The sequence below is a fragment of the Saimiri boliviensis genome, chromosome 9, assembly GCF_048565385.1.
Source record: "Saimiri boliviensis isolate mSaiBol1 chromosome 9, mSaiBol1.pri, whole genome shotgun sequence".
Taxonomy (NCBI): domain Eukaryota; kingdom Metazoa; phylum Chordata; class Mammalia; order Primates; family Cebidae; genus Saimiri; species Saimiri boliviensis.
The window spans coordinates 120,540,400-120,558,546 of NC_133457.1; the positions used below are offsets into that span (position 1 = coordinate 120,540,400).

At 53.1% G+C, this 18,147-nt stretch overlaps 1 protein-coding gene across 2 annotated transcripts in view; it reads right to left on the minus strand.

Annotated features, from left to right (window-relative positions):
* Positions 1-1,125: 1,125 nt before the first annotated feature.
* Positions 1,126-18,147, minus strand: part of BMP7 (bone morphogenetic protein 7) — a 95,807-nt gene continuing 78,785 nt past the window's right edge. Inside the window, exons 4-7 of one of the 2 annotated variants that reach the window (XM_003932614.4) lie at positions 14,413-14,610; positions 6,205-6,281; positions 4,420-4,530; positions 1,126-3,485 (exon numbers count right to left, since the gene is read on the minus strand). In XM_003932614.4, coding sequence (XP_003932663.1) covers positions 3,336-3,485; positions 4,420-4,530; positions 6,205-6,281; positions 14,413-14,610 — 536 coding nt within the window. In that variant the 3' untranslated portion in view covers positions 1,126-3,335. The remainder of the gene's footprint in view (positions 3,486-4,419; positions 4,531-6,204; positions 6,282-14,412; positions 14,611-18,147) is intronic. The other variant, XM_074406693.1, reaches the window with a different exon arrangement.

The window sequence follows — 18,147 nt, forward strand, 5'->3', positions numbered from 1 at the left end:
TTTCCTGCTCTTAATAGGGACGTCAATGCACAGGTGTCTACAATGTTCAAAACAGCAACAGACACTCACCCTTTTGTAAGAGAGGCAATAGGGAGCAGTGGAGACTGGGCATCAGCTGTCCCTCCACAGCCACCCAGAGTGGCCACATGTGCGTGGGGCCCAGCGTGGCCAGGCCTCCCGATTCTCAGGAGAAGCCAGATTTGGGGAGCTTTTCTTCATCCCCATCTTCTGATATTTAAGAACATGTTAGCAATGAATTCACCTTTTGAGAAATAGATAAACACCACGCAGAGGGAGGAAGGCCCGTCCGCAGGCCACATCTGGACCTCCGGTTTGTGGCTCTGGTCTTCAGCCTGGAAAACAGAACAAAAGCGAAACTGCTCACCAGGACAATGGCAGGAGGGTTTGGAAATCGCCAGGGCTGGGACTGGCTAGGAGCAGCAGCTTTGTTTTAGGCAACAGGGGAAGAACGGAAGGCCTGTCCAAGTAGCAGGCGGGGATTCCAACGACAGCCATCAGGTGACCCGAGTGTGCACTTCAAAGCGGAAAGGCATCCAAAACGCTGCTCCACACTACACGGCCGAGCGCTGTTCCATGCATGACGAGGTACTGGGCCCTGGCTGCCTTTGCCAGGCCTGCTGGGGGCCGTCCACGTCCACAGCCACGCTCCAGCAGCTGCCCCAGCCATTTGCACTGGACAGTGTCAGCTCTGGGGCTGGCACCGCTTTAAAGTTTTGGGTGTGCACCTCCTGCCCTTTTTCGCTCTGTGGTGCCTCTATTTTATTGGGATGACTAAATCTTTCAACTATGTTAGCAGTAAACACAGCTAATTTACCCCCTGCCTCTTTGAAACAGCTGCTGACAGCTGCACTGTAATTCAATCAAGGATCTTTGTAGTCGAGCCTACCAAATTCACATATGTGCTTGGTTTCATCTCTCCTGCCCAGAGCCCCACACAGCTGCAGCAAATATTGACGAGCGCCCGTTCAGCCCCAAGGCCTGGATGATAAACAGCGTGTTCATGGTGGTAGGGAAGGCAGGGAGCTCTTAACAGTCGGAGAGAACCTCAGTGTCCAAGAACCAAGAGAAAAAAAACAACACACAGAGATCTGCAGGCCAGAGAACCGGAACCAAACTTCTTTTATTGCAAGTCAAAGCCTTTTTATTTTGCGTATTTATACAGAATTCTCACTACGGACCGCTAACGCAGCAGCCGTGGGTACATTGGTCCAACCATTAATAAATAGTCTTAAATAAGAAAACAGACAGGTTGAAGGAACGCAAGCTCGTCGTCCTGAACGAGGGATGAAGGGGGGGCTTCAGAAGAGTTTCGGATGGAAATAAATAATCTCTTTGCTTTGTGACAACTATTTACAGGTTAAAAATGTACAAATGATGCTAACCAGAGGCTGGTTGGGTCAGTACGCGATGAGAACACTTTCGCCCAGAGCGATCCCACAAAAAGCCCCAGCTCTGCCACCAAATGAAACCAAACAACAGAAAATACTCCTCCCAGGGACCAGACAGAGTGGAGGCTGCAGCCCAAGCTACTGAAGAAGAAAAAAGAAAAGAAAAACAGAGCCCCGGTGTGTCCAGGAACCGTCTGAGTCAAGACGGAGAAACAGTCCCCCACAGGACTGGGTTCCACGTGGCCACAGTCTCAGTCGTTTTTTTTTTTTTTTTTAATAGATGCAGAAAACGTTCGCAGACAGTGCAGCCCTCCCCGAGGCCTCGTGTTTTGTGGCCAGAGACTGGGTGCGTACTATGTATGGGACCCACCAGCCAAGGCAGGGCGTGCTTACACCAAGAGCCACATCAGAAGTGCCACCTCCACATCAGGACACTTGGTCAGGATGTCACCCCCAACAAGGCCTCCGTTTGCAACGTGAGTCCAGCACATCCTGCACCCATCAGACTTCCTATTATGCCATCACCGCCTTACTTCAAGGAGCAAATTTGTTTGCAGAAACTTCTGATCAGGGTCTGCAAACAAAGAGACAGCCACGAATGCCCTGGGCTGGACCCAGCCTTGGAATGCCACTGAAGACAAAGACCAGAGGGTCCACTGGGAGGACATACAGTGCCCCTGCTCACCCCACTCCCACGGGGAACTAGGCTTCGTTGATGCTTCTTCTTTTTATTTTTTTCTTTTGAGATGGAGTTTCGCTTTGTCACCCGAGCTGGAGTGCAGTGGGGCAATCTCAGCTCGCTGTCACCTCCGCTTCTCAGGTTCAAGCGATTCTCCTGCCTCAGCCTCCCGAGTGGCTGGGATTATAGGCATGCACCACCAAGCTCAGCTGATTTTTCTATTTTTAGTAGAGACGGGGTTTCACCACATTGGCCAGGCTTGTCTTGAACTCCTGACCTCAAGTGATCCACCTGCCTCGGCTTCCCAAAGTGCTGGGATGACAGGTGTGAGCCACCACGCCTGGCCCATTGGTGCTTCTTAACAACAGGGTCAAGTTGCAAATTGCATCCTACTTGCTGTCCTTGTCCCCTCTGCAATTTCACATGGATTTCCTACCACTGGGGTGAGCTGAAAAGCCAATCCCAAATGTCTACAGGTGTTCACACACCTAGTTCCATTTCTGCTACTGCACACCCAGCTGAACAACAGAACATATTTTTCCTCCGAAGGTCAACACACCGCCCTCCTCCGAGCAGATATTTGCTCTTTCCCCTCCCACTAGAGCTTGGATTTGGGCAGACCTCGGTAAACACTGGGTCTCTGCGAGCCTCAGAATGAAACCCGAAGGGAATGGGGAGGGACCTCCCCGCCCTCCACATGACACAGCTTCTGTTTACGCATCAAAATAAACCAAACAATGGGGATAAATTGTTTAGGAAAATATATCTGTAACATCCTAACCATTTTCATTCATTCGTTTTATTGTGACGTTTATTACAGGAATTTCCGGGTCAATTTGCCTTTCGCACAGACACCAATGTGCCCACCCTTTGCCACGCCCCCTTCCTCCCACGGCTGGGTGGCCTGGCCGGCGGGCACTCATAATTACCTCTGTAAACGAGTCCGTGCACGGCTGAGACTTCCCAGCCAATGACCTGGCCCGGCCATTTCTCTTTGTGCATTTTTCTCTTTTCCTGCTAGGTTTTGCCTACACAGCTTGTAGCATCTTGTTCATTGGACGCTGCCACTGACAAACTGATCAAAAGCCATGTGCTGCTCACATTTCTTAACACTCTTACACCTTTGAAGGTGGGTATGGGGAGGGGAAGGTCTCACAAAAGGCAGTTGGTCTGCTGGTTCCTGGCCGAGGCAAGCAATGCAGGATCCAGAAAAACTTGGCCCCAAAGGGTCTGACTTCCTGGAGGGGCTAGTGGCAGCCACAGGCCCGGACCACCATGTTTCTGTATTTCTTCAGGATGACATTGGAGCTGTCGTCAAAGTACAGGACGGAGATGGCATTGAGCTGTGTGGGCGCACAGCAGGGCTTGGGCACCGTGTCCGGGTTGATGAAGTGAACCTGAAACACACACCAAAACGTGGCCAGTGAGAGAGGACTTTGGAAAATCAATGCTTAAGAAAAAAAAAAAAATACACACACACACACACACACACACACACACACACCCTTGCCTTCAAAAGGAAGAACCAAATGAAAGGACTAGATGAGATTTTTCTCCAGGATCTAACACACAGGACGGGGACAAGGAAAGAAGGAGGCAGATTACTGAATGAAAGGAAGGGGTGGTTCTGGTAGTGAGCTCTCTGTCACCAGAAGCATTCAAGGCAGGGTGGATGATCAGTTGGCAGGAAAGGTTCAGATGATGTTCATGGCAGGGAGCTACATAACCAAGGTCCCTGAACCTTGGATTCTAAGCCCAAGAACAGAATCCCTAGCTCTTATCACTATGGTTGCTGCTGGCAGAGCAGGAATCACATGCCATGTGCTGGGCACCTGAATCTCATTATCACATGGAATCTTCCCAATGGCCCCACTGAAATTTAACTGGAAATAGCCCCATGGGTCCCCACCCATCTCTCCATCCCATTACCCTGCTGGCCCGCTTCTGATCACTCTGCCCCTCACTGAAATTTCTCATCTGTTTACCTGTTTCCTCTGCTGGAAAATGAAGCAGGGCCCAATACTCTTAGGCACAGTAACCAGTGCCCACAACACCACAAGCATTCTCGAAGGCGTCCATAAAACTTCTAGTTACTTTTAAAATTAGGAGAAATAAATTAACTTCATGGTCAAAAGTTATACTCCTTTTTATACCAAACCAGTCATAAAATACAATTTTTGATTTTTTTTTTAATGGGGCAAAGGGTCATGAACGTCATGACATGGCAAAGAGCTGGCGTCTATTCAGGCCCCAGCTTGGAGGCAGCAGGATCTGCGGCCCCACAGCCCACTTGGCCCAGGTGACCACACCCCAAGACGGCGTGACACCTACCAGCGTCTGCACGATGGCGTGGTTGGTGGCGTTCATGTAGGAGTTCAGAGGGAAGGCGCACTCCCCCTCACAGTAGTAGGCGGCGTAGCCTTCAGGTGCGATGATCCAATCCTGAGGAGGAGAAGAGAGTATGGGAAACCGTGCAGAAAGTCTGAGCCAAGGCGTCGCGACCCCCCTGTAGACAGAAGCCACCATGCCAAGCCCTCGACCTGAGGTCAAAGACTCAGACCATGTTTCCGGAGCAGCAGGGGCCCAGCAGGGGAAGGAAAAAATGGGTGGCCTTGCATGGTCCCAAAAGAAAGGAAAGAAGGACGAGTGGCGATGGCCCAAGCCTGTAGTGCGAGCTGCTTGGGAGACTGAGTGGGAAGATCGAAGCTGCAGTGAGCTATGATCGCACCGCTGCACCCCGGCCTGGGTGACAGAGCAAGACTCCATTTCCAAAAAAAAAAAAAAAACCCTAAAAATGAGGAAAGCCCCACAGGGCTGGGCCGATCTAAGATGGTCATCCATGGCTGTGTCTCCTGGACAGATGACAGCATAGCAAGGGGCCTTTGGTGATCATCAGCTCCACCCCCACTAGGTGGCCACACACTGGCGGTTTACCTTAAACAAACCTCCATGCCTTGGTTCGCCCACCTGCCAGAGAGGCTAATAACTCATCATGGCATCACTCATGCTGGCTCAGGGTAAGAATTCAGTGACAGTGTAGACAGGTATGTACACTGCTCAGTAAGGGATCCGTGTGCCACACATGCCTCTAGGGTCTGGGTGGCACAGAAATGTTGTCCACCATAATCAATAATCAATACAATATACCCCTCAGTGATCAATACTCTCCTCGGTGATCTGAAGCACACGGAATCTTCCAGCGGATGCCCCTGGAGTTTGGGTTCTGTCCCAGCAGGGGGTGGATATGGTCATCAGTCGCAAGGGCAAGCTCATGGGAGGGCTCGGAGCTGGCTGTGTGTGTGCACGCCCTGAGTGTGTCTGGGCATAGCCCCAGGGAAGATGCCGGACTCTCCCACTGAACTATAAGCTCCCCTAGGGCAGAACACCACCAGTTGCCCTGATGACCTCATGACAATACCCTCTCCAGGGATATTTGAGCCCCACGGGGCAGACACATTGCAACGTTCATCGCTGCACCTCCAATCCAGTACCTAGAACAGGGCCCAGAACGCTGCAGGGGCTGCATGATTTCTGAATGAGGATCACGAGAGCTCACGGCAGCCACGTGGTGGATTCACTCACTCCTCTCCTAGGTTCATCCCCTGCCCTCTGCCTCATTCCATGCAAATGACTCCAGAGGGGGCAGCCATGTGCCAGTAACAGGACCACACCTCTAAAACATGATTGGTTCAGGAACAAGAGCCCACACCAAGCTCGGCAGATCCACCCCTCCCCTGGGAATGGGAATGGGGTAGGTGGTGACAGAGGGCAGAGCGGGAGATGGCTCCACAGGCGTCTGGATTCAAACACATGGCCCCGCATCACCTTGAGAAGCTGCTGCCAAGGGATGGGAATGAGGTGCGCGCAGAGAACGGGGTCCAGAGTCCAAAGTGTTTGGGTTCCTGGTTCAAGTTCAAGTCTCAACCACATTTCTGCTCCTGGGTTTCATGAGGCCTCCCTGCATCCTTAGCCCAAGTCCCCTTCCCTAGTGAGGCCACTTGATACAGGAGTCTTAACTGGCATAGATGAGAAACAGGCCTGAGCACAGACCCACTGCCTTGGGGGAGGCCCATGCCAGAGGCCCCATGCCCAGGACAGACCCAGCCAGCCCCTTACCTGCCAGCCCAGGTCGCGGAAGCTGACATACAGCTCGTGCTTCTTACAGGCCTGCTTCTGGTCGTTGCTGCTGTTCTCTGCGTTGACAAGGAGGTGAAGAAGCAGAGCCCAGGGAGAAGAAAGACATACACGCACATCAGAGTTCCCCCCGTCTCAGGCGGTGATGGGAACAGCTGCCAAGCACATTTCCTGATCCAAAAGCCAGTGCAAGAGTCTAACTGCCTTAAAACTCATTTCCACCCCAAGCAAAGGCCCTACCTGGTAAGGAAGGTGCCAACGTCCCCATCCCTCTCTCATGCAGTCTTATCCCATAATACTTTCTGGATCCTTCTGTGGACACTGGTTTCTTTTATACACGTGTGTTGTTTAAATGCTGACATCTGCCCGGATTCCGTAAGAGAATCAAGCCCCATCCACCTCCCAAAGAGATCTGCTTATGAATGACCTGGACTTAGACCCAACACCCTCATCCCTCTGCAGGGCAAGAGGATGCGGGGACCGGGCCTGGGACAAGCCCCCCTCATCACCAGCAGCAAGAAGAAATGAGACGGCAGAGTCAGAACCTGATGGTGACCTTTGAGAAAAAAAAAAAAAACACTCCTGAGGTCTCTTGTAGTGAAAATTACATACTGGGGTTTTCCAGAACTATGTAAGTTTGTAAGCATTTGGGTCAGGGCCTGAGCACTTGTAAACACTGCAAGGCGTTTCTGTCTGTCTGTCTGTCTCACACACTGCAATCTTCCTTCCACCCCAAAGACTACTTTTTTCTTAGCCATGACCTGTCTTTCCTCCACCTACAACTTCCCAGTGGCTTTGTTATACTCAGCAAGGCCCAGGCTGTGCCCTCGGCCCACAAGGCCCAGTGTGCTCTGACTCCTGATTGGCAGAGCACCAAGCTCACTCCTGCCTCGGGGCCTTTGCACGTGCCGTCCCCTCCCCCTGCAATGCCCCTGCCTGCAGTGCTTATTGTGTCTGGCTCAAGCCTTGGTTCCAATATCACCTCCTCAAAGAGGCTCTGTAAAGTCACTGTCGGACCCCAAAGCGAAGCTCCTCCGTGCACACCTGCCCAGGAGCAGGAGGTGATTCAGAAGGAGGAGGTGGTTCAAGTGAGCCAAGGCAAACCGAGGGGCGTCGGGACTTTTGGAAAACGTTTCCCCATTCCTAAGAAAGACCTGTGGGGAGACACTCAATCTTTCCCTCCTACTGCCCCGGAGCAAAAAGTAATGAAGCCCCCCGATGTCCCCACGGCCAGCTGCAGCTGTGGCTTCGAGAGGAAGCTGCGCTGAGGATGGTGGGGCGTGGGCAGGAGCTGGGCTTGGAAGACACTCCTGAGCTCCTGGATCAACCAACCCTAACGTCCACCCAACCTCGGCTCTGCAGGCCGGTGAATTTTCTACTGGCTGAAGGGCATTTGACTTGAGTTTCTGCAGCTAACCCATCAACCCATCCCCACTGGCCGACCTGTGAAGGCTCAAACCATGTAGGAAATGGCGGTCAGCTCGAGCCCAGGTGTCGCCCTTAGAGGTACAGACCACGGAGCACAGGCAGCCTCTGAGTGGAGCCTAACACGAGGCAGGACCAGGTCATGGGGACCAGGTCAGGGGTCGCGGGGGCTGCTTCAGCTCTGGAGTCAAACTCCGGCTCTCCCAGACCTTGGGCTCCTGGTTTGCAAAACGAAGAGTGCTCCTGTACCCACCGGAGTAGTGTCGGGTGCTCGAGTGTTCAAGTCAGTTCAGTTTTTAATTACTCTTCTTCTAGCCCACCTGTTAGGGAAATTTAAAGCTGCACACGTACTCCATTCACACACACACTTGTTCACTGTTTGGATGCTTCGCTGTTTCCTCCACACCCGCTGCACACCGTTAGGGTCTATGTCAAAGAGGGGAACGCCACGCAATTTTTGGCTTTTCTCTGATTCAGGAGAATTCTCTCTGCATGGCTTCTAAGACAACGAGAAATGGAAAGACCAAAAGAACATTACTGAACTCCCTTCCCTAAGCCTCACTTTCCTCATCTGTAAAATGGGTGGGATAAGAGCGGTGCCATAAGCTAGCCTCCTGTGGGCCACACACTGCAAATTAGGACGCCTCCTCAGACGCAGGCTGGACGTTCTGATGGTCCCGGAAACGCTCAGTGTGCAGCTGCCTTAGCTACCCCACGGCCGAGAACAATTCTGGAATGAAATGGGAGACAGGCAGCGAGCAAGAGTGGAAAGCAGAAAGGAGAAAGAAGGGGGTTGAAGAGGGAAGGAGGCCGGAGGCGGGAGAACAGCACAGAGAGCGCAGGAGGCAGGAACCGGACTCCAGGTCAGGCCGGACAGGAGCAGCACTCTCCCTGCTGGGGACTGAAATGCGGACAACTTTTGTTTTCATTAGCAATTTTTTTCTTTTTGAGTCAGAATCTCTCACCCAGGCTGGAGTACAGCAGTGCGATCTCGGCTCAGTGCAACCTCCACCTCCCGGGTTCAAGCGATTCTCCTGCCTCAGCCTCCTGCATAGCTGGGACTATAGGCACTCACCATGACACCTGGCTAATTTTTGTATTTTTAGTAGAGACGAGGTCTCACCATGTTGGCCAGGCTGGTCATGAACTTCTGACCTCCAGTAATCTGCCCATCTTGGCCTCCTGAAGTGCCATTTTTGAATATATCTATTTATATATAGAATTTATCTATAGTTCAGAAAAGCAACGTGGAAAGATATGCACACCAACGACAACGTTACGTTTAATTGATTATAACCAAGTCACAGGTGTGTTTTGCCCTGGTCCTGAGGAGACACTCGAGACTCCGTGAAGTGACCTCCGTGAAGGCTGGGTGGGGACAGTGGCCTCTAGGCTGTGGGGTGGGAACGCTTGCCCCTGCGTGCCCTGCCCTTGCAGCCCGCATGCCTGGTGTAGTCATTCATTCACTCAGTCATTGCTATGGGCTGCTTCCGGGTGTGCAGGCATGAGATGAGTCCCGGGTGTGAAGACAGCAAAGCCCTGCCACTCAGGGGCTTTTCCAGAAAGAGAGGCGGGTCATAGGTAAGCGAGTGCACAAGATTTACATGGAGATGAGAGCTACAGAGGAAAACAAGGCAGGAGAGGCTGTAGCGGGCTTGCTGCCAGGGGTGCCAGCAGGCACTCTTCTGGGGAGGTGACGTGGGTAAGAACCAAAAGGAAGTGAGAGAGGAGGGTGGGGAGGCATCCAAGAGCGAAGCATTCCTGGATGAGGATAAGGATGCTGAGCAGTGGGGCGAGATGCCCTCCGTGCCTGAGGATGCTGGGGTAGCATTGGACAGAGGATCAGAGCCAGGTGCTGAGCCCGGCAAGGAATGAGAAAGCCGGGGCCTGGGTCAGCCGACAGCGTGGGCAGAGGGAAGGGCTGCGTGGCTGGAACCAGCCCCAAGGCTCAATGCTATAATGGGGTGCTCAGAGAGAATGGAGGCAGCTGAGGTGGCCCAGAGGCCCCTGGTCCCCACCCTCAGTGTGGGAGCAGCAGGACTGGGAGGGAGAGAACCAGCTCCAGGAAAGTAGGGACCTCCCCAGGGCCAGGGTGTCCTCAACATGAGAAGATCAAGGTCAAGGAACCATCAGGGAAGAGTCCAAACAGCTGGATTATACCAACAGCTGGACCATACAGTCTGCCCGCCGGAACACACAGACGCCGAGCAGACACCTAAGACGGCCCTCACAGCTGTGGCAATGCCCACAGCCACAGGTAGCAACGTCCCTCCACGAGCCTCCTCCCTCTTCCCTATGGGGAGGGCAGAAGGCAGGGCAGAGAAGGAGGAACATCCTGTCAGCTCAAGGGTGGCAGATACAGCTGCCAGCTCAGGCCAGGGACACTGCCAACTCCCTGGTGTCCTGAGTCAAGGAGGATCCTGGAGCTGTGTGTGGGCTCCGACAGAAGGAAGTGCCGTGATCTATTAGCAATGTCTGTCATGAGCACAGGAGGGGCAAGGAGTGGCCTGAGTGCTACTTTCCCCAGCCCTGTCTTAAAGCCGCAACATTTGGCGTAACGTTCCAACCCAAAGCCAAACAGACCAAGGCCGAGCGCAGCTCATGAAGCTGGTCGTGGTGTGCGAGTGAGAGGGAGGCATGAGCGCCGGCCCTGCCACCAGGGAGCCCAGACCCTGCAGGCACTTCCAGGGCTCTTGGGATCATGGCTGTCCCAGCAGAAAGTGGCCGGAGTGCCTGTGTATCCCTAGGACTTCTTATTAGCAGGAACGCAAGGCAAGGAAACAGAGGAGAGACTCCCAGCTCCCTATTCTTTCGAGCCTGCCCACCCGCCCCAAGCAACAGAACGCCAGTGAGCAGAAGACGGCCCGGACGCCAGCAGCACAGCTCCATCCACCTCCACAAACCCCTGCCCGGGCCGCAGACAAGTCAGGACTGGCACCCAGGCTCAGCTCCCGCCCCACGGGTCATCTGGTAAAGGCGGCTGCTTACCAGGGAGCTGGGTCCAAACATGAGTGGGGGAGAAGGAAGCGCAGGGACCCAGTTTCTCAACCCCAAACTGCACCATCTGAAGAGAACGTGAAGGCTCGGCGGAGGGGGCTGGCGGGCAGGAAAGCGAGCTCCACGTGGGGTGGCATGCCGGAGCATGTGCCCACACCCCAGCTCACACGGCCGCCGAGAGATTCCACTTGTGTAGCCCCACGAAAGGGCTCCAGCCCATCACAGGGGGAGATGAACGATTCAAAGCAACAGGCACACACGTACACACACACGTACACACACTCACACTCAAGGACTCTGGCATAAGCCTAGGGTGGGGCCGGGCCTCAGTATTTTTTTTTTTTTTTTTACTTAATTTCTAGGCAGGGTTTAGAAGAACTTCAAACAGGGCCATGAGCAATCTGCAGGAACAAGGCAGGTTCCCAGCAGTGGCTTTCTGCCACGGGACACAGTGAGAGCCCGTCCTGGGGGCCGTGTATATGGAGACTTGGTGGGGCTTTGATCAGGAGGCGGTGGGGTAAATCAGATTGAATTCTAAGCCTGCGAGGCCTGCCTCCTCTCCCCCTCGTTACTCAGGTGCACCCGGTGAAGCTCCTGGACAGGAAGTTTTTGCTGGGATGGAGTTTGCCTGCACTTCCTGCCTGGATGATCTTTAAGAGCCTCTAGGGGTCTCCGGACTCCGGGTACCCCCTCGGCACCCACCTGCTCCTCATCTTTCTTACAGCAGCCAGAATGATCTTATCGCCTGCACCCCACACCACAGCTTGAGTCTCTGCAAAGACTTCTGAACATGCTTGGCCACAGAGCCACCGAGGTCCATCTGGGGGTCCCAGGAAACCCACCAGTGGTCAGGAAGCCTTGTCCCAAAAAGGTCACCAACCCAGCTGACCTGCCTTCTCCTTTGAAAAGTAAAATGAACATAAATTTCAGGCTAGGCTAGGTGAGGAGGAAGAAGGAGCTATTGGCACCAGAGGGTTAATCTGGGAGTGGGGCTGCCGCTGTCCCTCACCAGGACATTTCTCAGGAGCCCCCTGCTCCCCTCGGATGCTTCCTGAGTCCAAGCACAGGCCCCAGAGCTGAAAGCAGCTCAGAGGCCCCCGCGTAGCCAGCAGTTTGCACGTCAGACCTTTTTCTGCCTTTGATCAACCTGGACCCAAGAAGGCTACAACTCCTGAGCCGGCCCTGGACAGTGGTGGCCCAGCTCCTTAGCGGGATGAGAGAAGTACTCTGAGGAGGCCGGGAGCAGCAGCTCATGCCTGTAATCTCAGCACTTTGGGAGGCCAAGGCGGGAGGATAGCTTGAGCCCAAGAGTTTGAGACCAGCCTAGGCAATACAGGGAGACCCCCGTCTCTACGAAAAATAGCCAGGTGTGGTGGCCGTGCATCTACAGTCCCAGCTACCTGGGAGGCTCAGGCGGGAGGACGGCTTGAGCCCAGGAGGTCAAGGCTGCAGTAAGCCATGTTCACACCACTGCACTCCAGCCTGGGCAACAGAGCGAGACCCTGTCTCAAAAAAAAAAAAAAAAAAAAAAAAAAAAAAAAAAAAAAGAAAGAAAAGAAAAGAAAAAGAAAGAAAAAAAGGAAAAGAAAATCACCTTGCCAACAAAGATGTATTCTTTCCTATCACTGCTTTGACAAATTACCACACGCTGTGGCTCCAAACAACACAACACAACCGGATTGCAGCTCTGAGGCTCTGACGTCCAGCATGTCGCAGCAGGTAAGTGCGAGCGTAGGCAGGCCGGGCTCCTTTCGGGGCTCTAGGGCAGGATCCCTTCCCTGCCTTGTGCAGCTTCCCAGGGCAGGCAGCCCCGCTCATTTCTACATCCCTGTCCTCTGTGCTCACATGGGTCCGACCACGGCTCGCAAAGGCTCTCTCCTGTAGGGACTGATGGGACCGCCTGCCACACAGAGCCCACGTATAGGAAGGCCAGCTGATTAGCCCCTTGGATTCCACGGGCAGCCTTAATTCCTCTTTGCCTTGGAGGGTGACACATTCACGGGTTCCAGGAATTAAGACACTGGCATCTTGGAGAGGCTGTTGCCCTGCTCATTGCAACTGGCTTCCCGAGGAGCCAGAGAAATGGCACCCCCAGGCAGCAGCTCCCCTGTCCGGCGGGATGGGAGCAAACTGGGCTCCTTGGATCTGGGGGGTGTCACCCCTCCAGCCCACTGGAAAATGGTTTGTTATCAGGTTCATTGATTCGACGCTTTGGTTTTAGTCTGGGAGGAGTTCAGTGGCATCTTCTGGCAGACCTGGCACTGCATGTGCAGGGGGTATAAGCCAGTCGAGGGGTGTGGGAGGGCTGTCCACACACGCCCACGGTGCCAGCGGGGCTGCTCCAGATCAGCCCACCCGCAAAGCCCAGAACCACAACACACCTTCTTGAGATCCCAGCAGCCGCAGGCCACAAGAAGCTGTCAATATCAGTTCCCCAATCAGCTTATGGGGAAAGGGATTGATCCTGGCCACAATCCCCAGTGCCTGGGGCAAAGCCAGGCCCATGTAGGGGCTCGACAAATGCCTGGAGAATTGTCAGAAAGCACTTGGTGGGGTTGCTGGGGACACCAAAGCTCATCCTGGCCAGGCAGATGGTCCCAGCAAAGCCCAACAGGGAAGAGTGCCTAGGGCAAGGGACCATCCAGACCCTAGGGACCCAAACCCAGGGCTGCCACTTACACTGTGTCCTTAGACAAACGACTTACCCTCTTGGAGCCTCAGTTTTCCCCTCTGTGAAGTGGGGGACATCTACCCCAGAACCTCAAGAACCACACAACATGATGGGCTAAAAGAGGTCTGCTCTAGAGGAGCTGCGTGGGGCAGTCCCTCAAGTCGCCTTTGCACAATGCGTTCGCATTACTTATGTTTACTGTTAAGATTTGAATTGCTTGCAACGAAAATGTTATCTTTAATTTTTTAAAAAAGCATATAGTAAAGAAACATTTCAAACAAATTGAAAAGTATCCCAAATCATATATATTTTTAAAACCTACCACCTGCCAGGGAGCAGTGCCTCATGCCTGTAATCCCAGCATTTTGGGAGGCCAAGGCGGGTGGATCACTTGAGGTCAGGAGTTCGAGACCAGCCTGGCCAATATGGTGAAACCTTCTTCTCAACTAAAAAATACAAAAATTAGCTGGACGCAGTGGTGCACACCTGTAGTCCCAGCTACTCAGGAGGTTGAGACTGGAGAATCGCTTGAACCTAGGAAGCAGAAGTTGCAGTGAGCTGAAATCACGCCGCTGCACTCCAGCCTGGGTGACAGAGCGAGACTCTGTCTCAAAAACAAAATCAAAACAAACACTTACCACCTATATTTATCAAGTATTGAAATTTGCCATGAATTTAAAATATTTTCACTTGATGAAATAAAGATACAGCAAACTCTTCCACCTCCCCATTTCTCCCTCTCCCTCCTTCCATGGGGCATGCTTTCTGGGGGCCTTCCCATCCATGTTTCAGAGACTTCCTTCATCTCTGTGTAGCTGTAAGTGCAGCCATTATTCTATCTATTTAAATATCTACATGCTTGGTGCTGTGTTAAATGTTTTGCTACTTGCATGTCTAAGCTAATTTATTACTTTTACAGAATTAAGATGCTCTGTGTAGGGAGGGATTTGGGAGTTTTCCTCTTGCTATGTGTTCCACAGCCATCGGCTGAGCAGCTGAATGGACTTTGGGTCGCTCCCCTGCCCAATCCTGCTGGGGCCCTGCTGGGTTCCTGGGAGTGGGGTGGGGCATCTGTGACCCCTCCCACCTGGGTGTACCTGCCACGTTGGTCATCCGCAGGGCTTCCTGGTTCTTGGGCGTCTTGGATCGGTTCTGGCTGCGCTGTTTGCTCCCTGTGGACCGAATGCTGCGGAAGTGGACCTCCGTGGCCTTGAAGAAAGCCACCATGAAGGGCTGCTTGTTCTGGGGCCCATGCCGCCCGATCAGGCCCGCCAACTTGGGGTTGATGCTCTGCCCTGGATGGGAGGCAGCCAAGTACACAGAAGAGTGGTTACGGGGAGAGTGGTCACGGGAGGGCCGAGAGCAGGACGGGCTGCCAAGACGCCATGCCTCCCGGTTCATTCCTGAACTCCTTATTCCTCCACCCCGCCAGTATTTACTGAGTACTCACTCTAGGTCAGGTACTGTCTAAGAAACTTGGACCATAACTGCGAACACAGCCAAGAAAATGTCCTGTTCTCTGGGTTTCCATGCTTGTGGGGAAGTCAAGGAGGAGAATACAAGGGGTGGGAGCCAGGCTGATGCCTGCGGAAGGCGGCAGGTTAGTGCACCCCGTAAGGGTCACTCGCATTTCATTGGCCAGAGCAGGTCATGGTATCTGCCTAACTTCAGGGAGTTAGGAGTTAGGAGTTGGGGGGCAATCTTGCTCTGTGCCAAGGAAGGTGGAGCCGGCGCAAGCAGCTCTAATGACTACGGGGGCCATCTGAGCAGAGATCTGGGTAAGTGTTTAATAAGTGTTTCTTTAATGGCTGAGAATGAATTAACAAATGATTTTTCCAGAACACACAACTCTCTCTCTCTCTCTCTCTCTCTCTCTCTCTCTCTATATATATATATATATATATATATATATATATATACACACGCACACACACACACACACACACACGTGTGTGTGTGTGTGTGTGTATCATAATAATTGAGTGAAAGGATGTCTCTCCTGGACTCCAACAGAGAGAGTTGGAGTGAGCGAGGGGGCCCACTGGATGTCTGGGAAGAGTATATTTCAGGCAGAGGGAACTTCAGAGGTGAGTTCCTGGAGGCAGGAGAGAGGAGGGTGTGCTCAAGGAGCAGGGGCAGGTAGCAGGAACAACTGGGAGGGGCAGGAGGGGCATGAGTCAGGTCAGGTCCTGTGGGCAACCCGAGCACCGCCTCAGGCCAGCGTCCCACGTGGCTGCCGTCCCCTAAAATTCACACCCACACAGAACCTCAGGACGTGAACTCATTTAGAAGCAGGGTCTTTGCAGATGTGCTGTTGTCAGTTAAGCTCATACTAGATTAAAATGAGCCTTAATCCGCTGACTAGTGTCCTCATAAGGAGGCCACGTAAAGGCACAGACGCAGGCAGCCCTGGGAAGACAGAGGCCGTGAAACACCAAAGATTGCCAGGAGCCCCTGAAGCTGGAAGAGGCAAGGAGGGACTCCTCCCTAGAGCCTTTGTAAGGGGACAGCCCTGTGGCACCTCAACTTTGGACCACTCGCCTCCAGGCTGTAAGAGAATAAAGCGTTGCTGTGTTTCAGGCCACCCAGTGAGTGGAACTTCACATCCGGGGCCCTGGTCAGGACAGTGAGGCACTTTGCAAGCAGAAGTGAGAACCATAGTGGGGACTTGCAGTGGGTGTTCTAAGGCCACTCAGCCTGTCCCTGGCAAGCCGACCACAGGAGTCAACCTGGAAGGCAACAGAATGGTCCATGTGGGAGATGGCATGAGACTGGACCCAGGACAGTGGGGAGGGAGGCTGGTGAGAAACAGCCAGATCCTCAAGAGTTCACTTTTAAAATCCATCTTGAGAATTTATTTTGGTTTTAACTTTTTATTGTGAAATGATTATAGATCCACAGTTAGTTGAAAGACGACATACAGGGAGGTCCCAAGTGCCCTTCATCCAGTTTCCCCCAAAGGTGACATCTCAAATAACCAGCACACAGCCTCCAAACCAGGAAAGGGGAGATTCGGGACTGAATTTTGGGAGGGATTATAAAAGGTGTGAGAAAAAGGGGAATGTCATGAGACTGGTATGCTTTTGGCCCAAGGCCCCAGAAGAAGGGAGAGGCTGTTTACCAAGGTAGGGAAACAGAGGCAATGGCACATAAGCTGAGAAACAGAGAAGACAAAATGCAGTTTGCTTTAGTAGATATTGTCTGAAATCCTACTTGACACCAAAAGGCAGCTGTCAGGCAGGCTGCAGAGCTCTGGCCTAGGCTTGATCAACGGATCGATTGGAAGAGAAGAGCTCTGGGCTAGTGAGGGAGGGAGTGGGGCCCAGGCCAGACCTCCTGCGTTCAAAGCCTGCCTCTGTCACTTAATGCTCAGCTGGGGTTCAGGGCAGAGCTTTGCACACCCTAAGTGCTCAATAAATGCTGGCTCAGGGCAGTGGTCTAGACACTGATACAAGCTTGGGCGTCCCCAGCTTGGAGATGGGGTTTAAAGCCAGGACTGGATGAGCTTGCCAGGGGAAAGCATGCAGCCAGATGAGCGATGTGAAGCCTGAGCCTAGGTGGCCTCTGTCTTCTGCTGAGGGTCAGAGGGATGCCCCGGAGACTGTGCAGGAGTACCCAGTAAGGAAGGATCCAGAAGAAGCCTGGGCAGGAGAAATGGGGACACCAGCAGGGTACCGGGTCTCGGAAATCAGGGGAGGAAAGTAGAGGAGGCGAACTCCACATCCTGCGCTCTGCAGATGGACTTAGGGACACGCCATGTATCCCTTAGCGCTGACTAACGATGAGGTCACTGGCAAATATATATGTAATACCATGTCTGGGGGTGATGAGTATTTCAAAGCCAAAAAAAAGCATCCAATAGAAACAAGGCCTGTTTTACTCATGACAGCACAAGCTCAGAGAGGCCGAATAACTGCTCAGGGATAACCAGCTTGGAAGCAACAGAGCAGAATCTGAACCCAGATGAGGATGACTGACAGTCAGGAGGCCAAGCCTCTGCAGCTACGGCGCCCCCAAGTTAGGTGGGAGGGGTCGGAGGCCAGCGAAAGCCACGGTCCCATTCGCATCTGGAATTAACTTCACCTGGAGTCCCCCAGACGGGCCAGAAGTCAAGAAACCCAGCCTCCCAGGACCAGATTGGCACCAGGGGGTTCACTTTGGTTTTTTAACAACTAGCGTTTAAAAGAACAAATGTGCCCCACCCGCCACTATTTTACCTTAACCCCCTTTAACGTCCAGCTTCCCTGCATTCTTGAGCGGGGTTTCCCTGAGTTCACCCATCTATAATTTGAATGGTTCTATAAAAGAAACCATTAAAACGGAGCCCCTAGGAACTGTGTTTCCCCCCTGGAAGGCTTTTAGGGCAAAATAAAAATGCCTGGCCTGAAAACCTTGATGCTGTTCCAGATGCCTCAAATCCACGTGCTGCAAAAAGTCTCCCCGCACCTCTGAGCGGAGGCGTCTGGCTGGCTGTGGGCAGCTGTCAGGACAGCGACATCCAGGGAGCCCCAGCCCCAGCTGAGAAATGTCAGGACACAGGGGCAAGAAGGGGGTCTGAAGGGTGTTTAAATCCACGTCAGCCGCTAACCAGCCTGCGCGGGCTGAGAGAGGCAAGTCGTACGCTGGGGCCTCTATTTCCTCATCTGTAAAATGGGGATGATGCCATTAGACCCATCTGTCCACCCCGCTTTTCTTGGTAGCCAATCGGATTTTCATTGAGGCAGTTGTGCCTTATGCGGCCTCCACCTTGGCCTTAGAGGTGGGGCCTGTGGTTTAATAAAAGGCAGCTAATCCTCTGGCTGCAGCGATTAGCTCGGGGATGAGCGCATGAC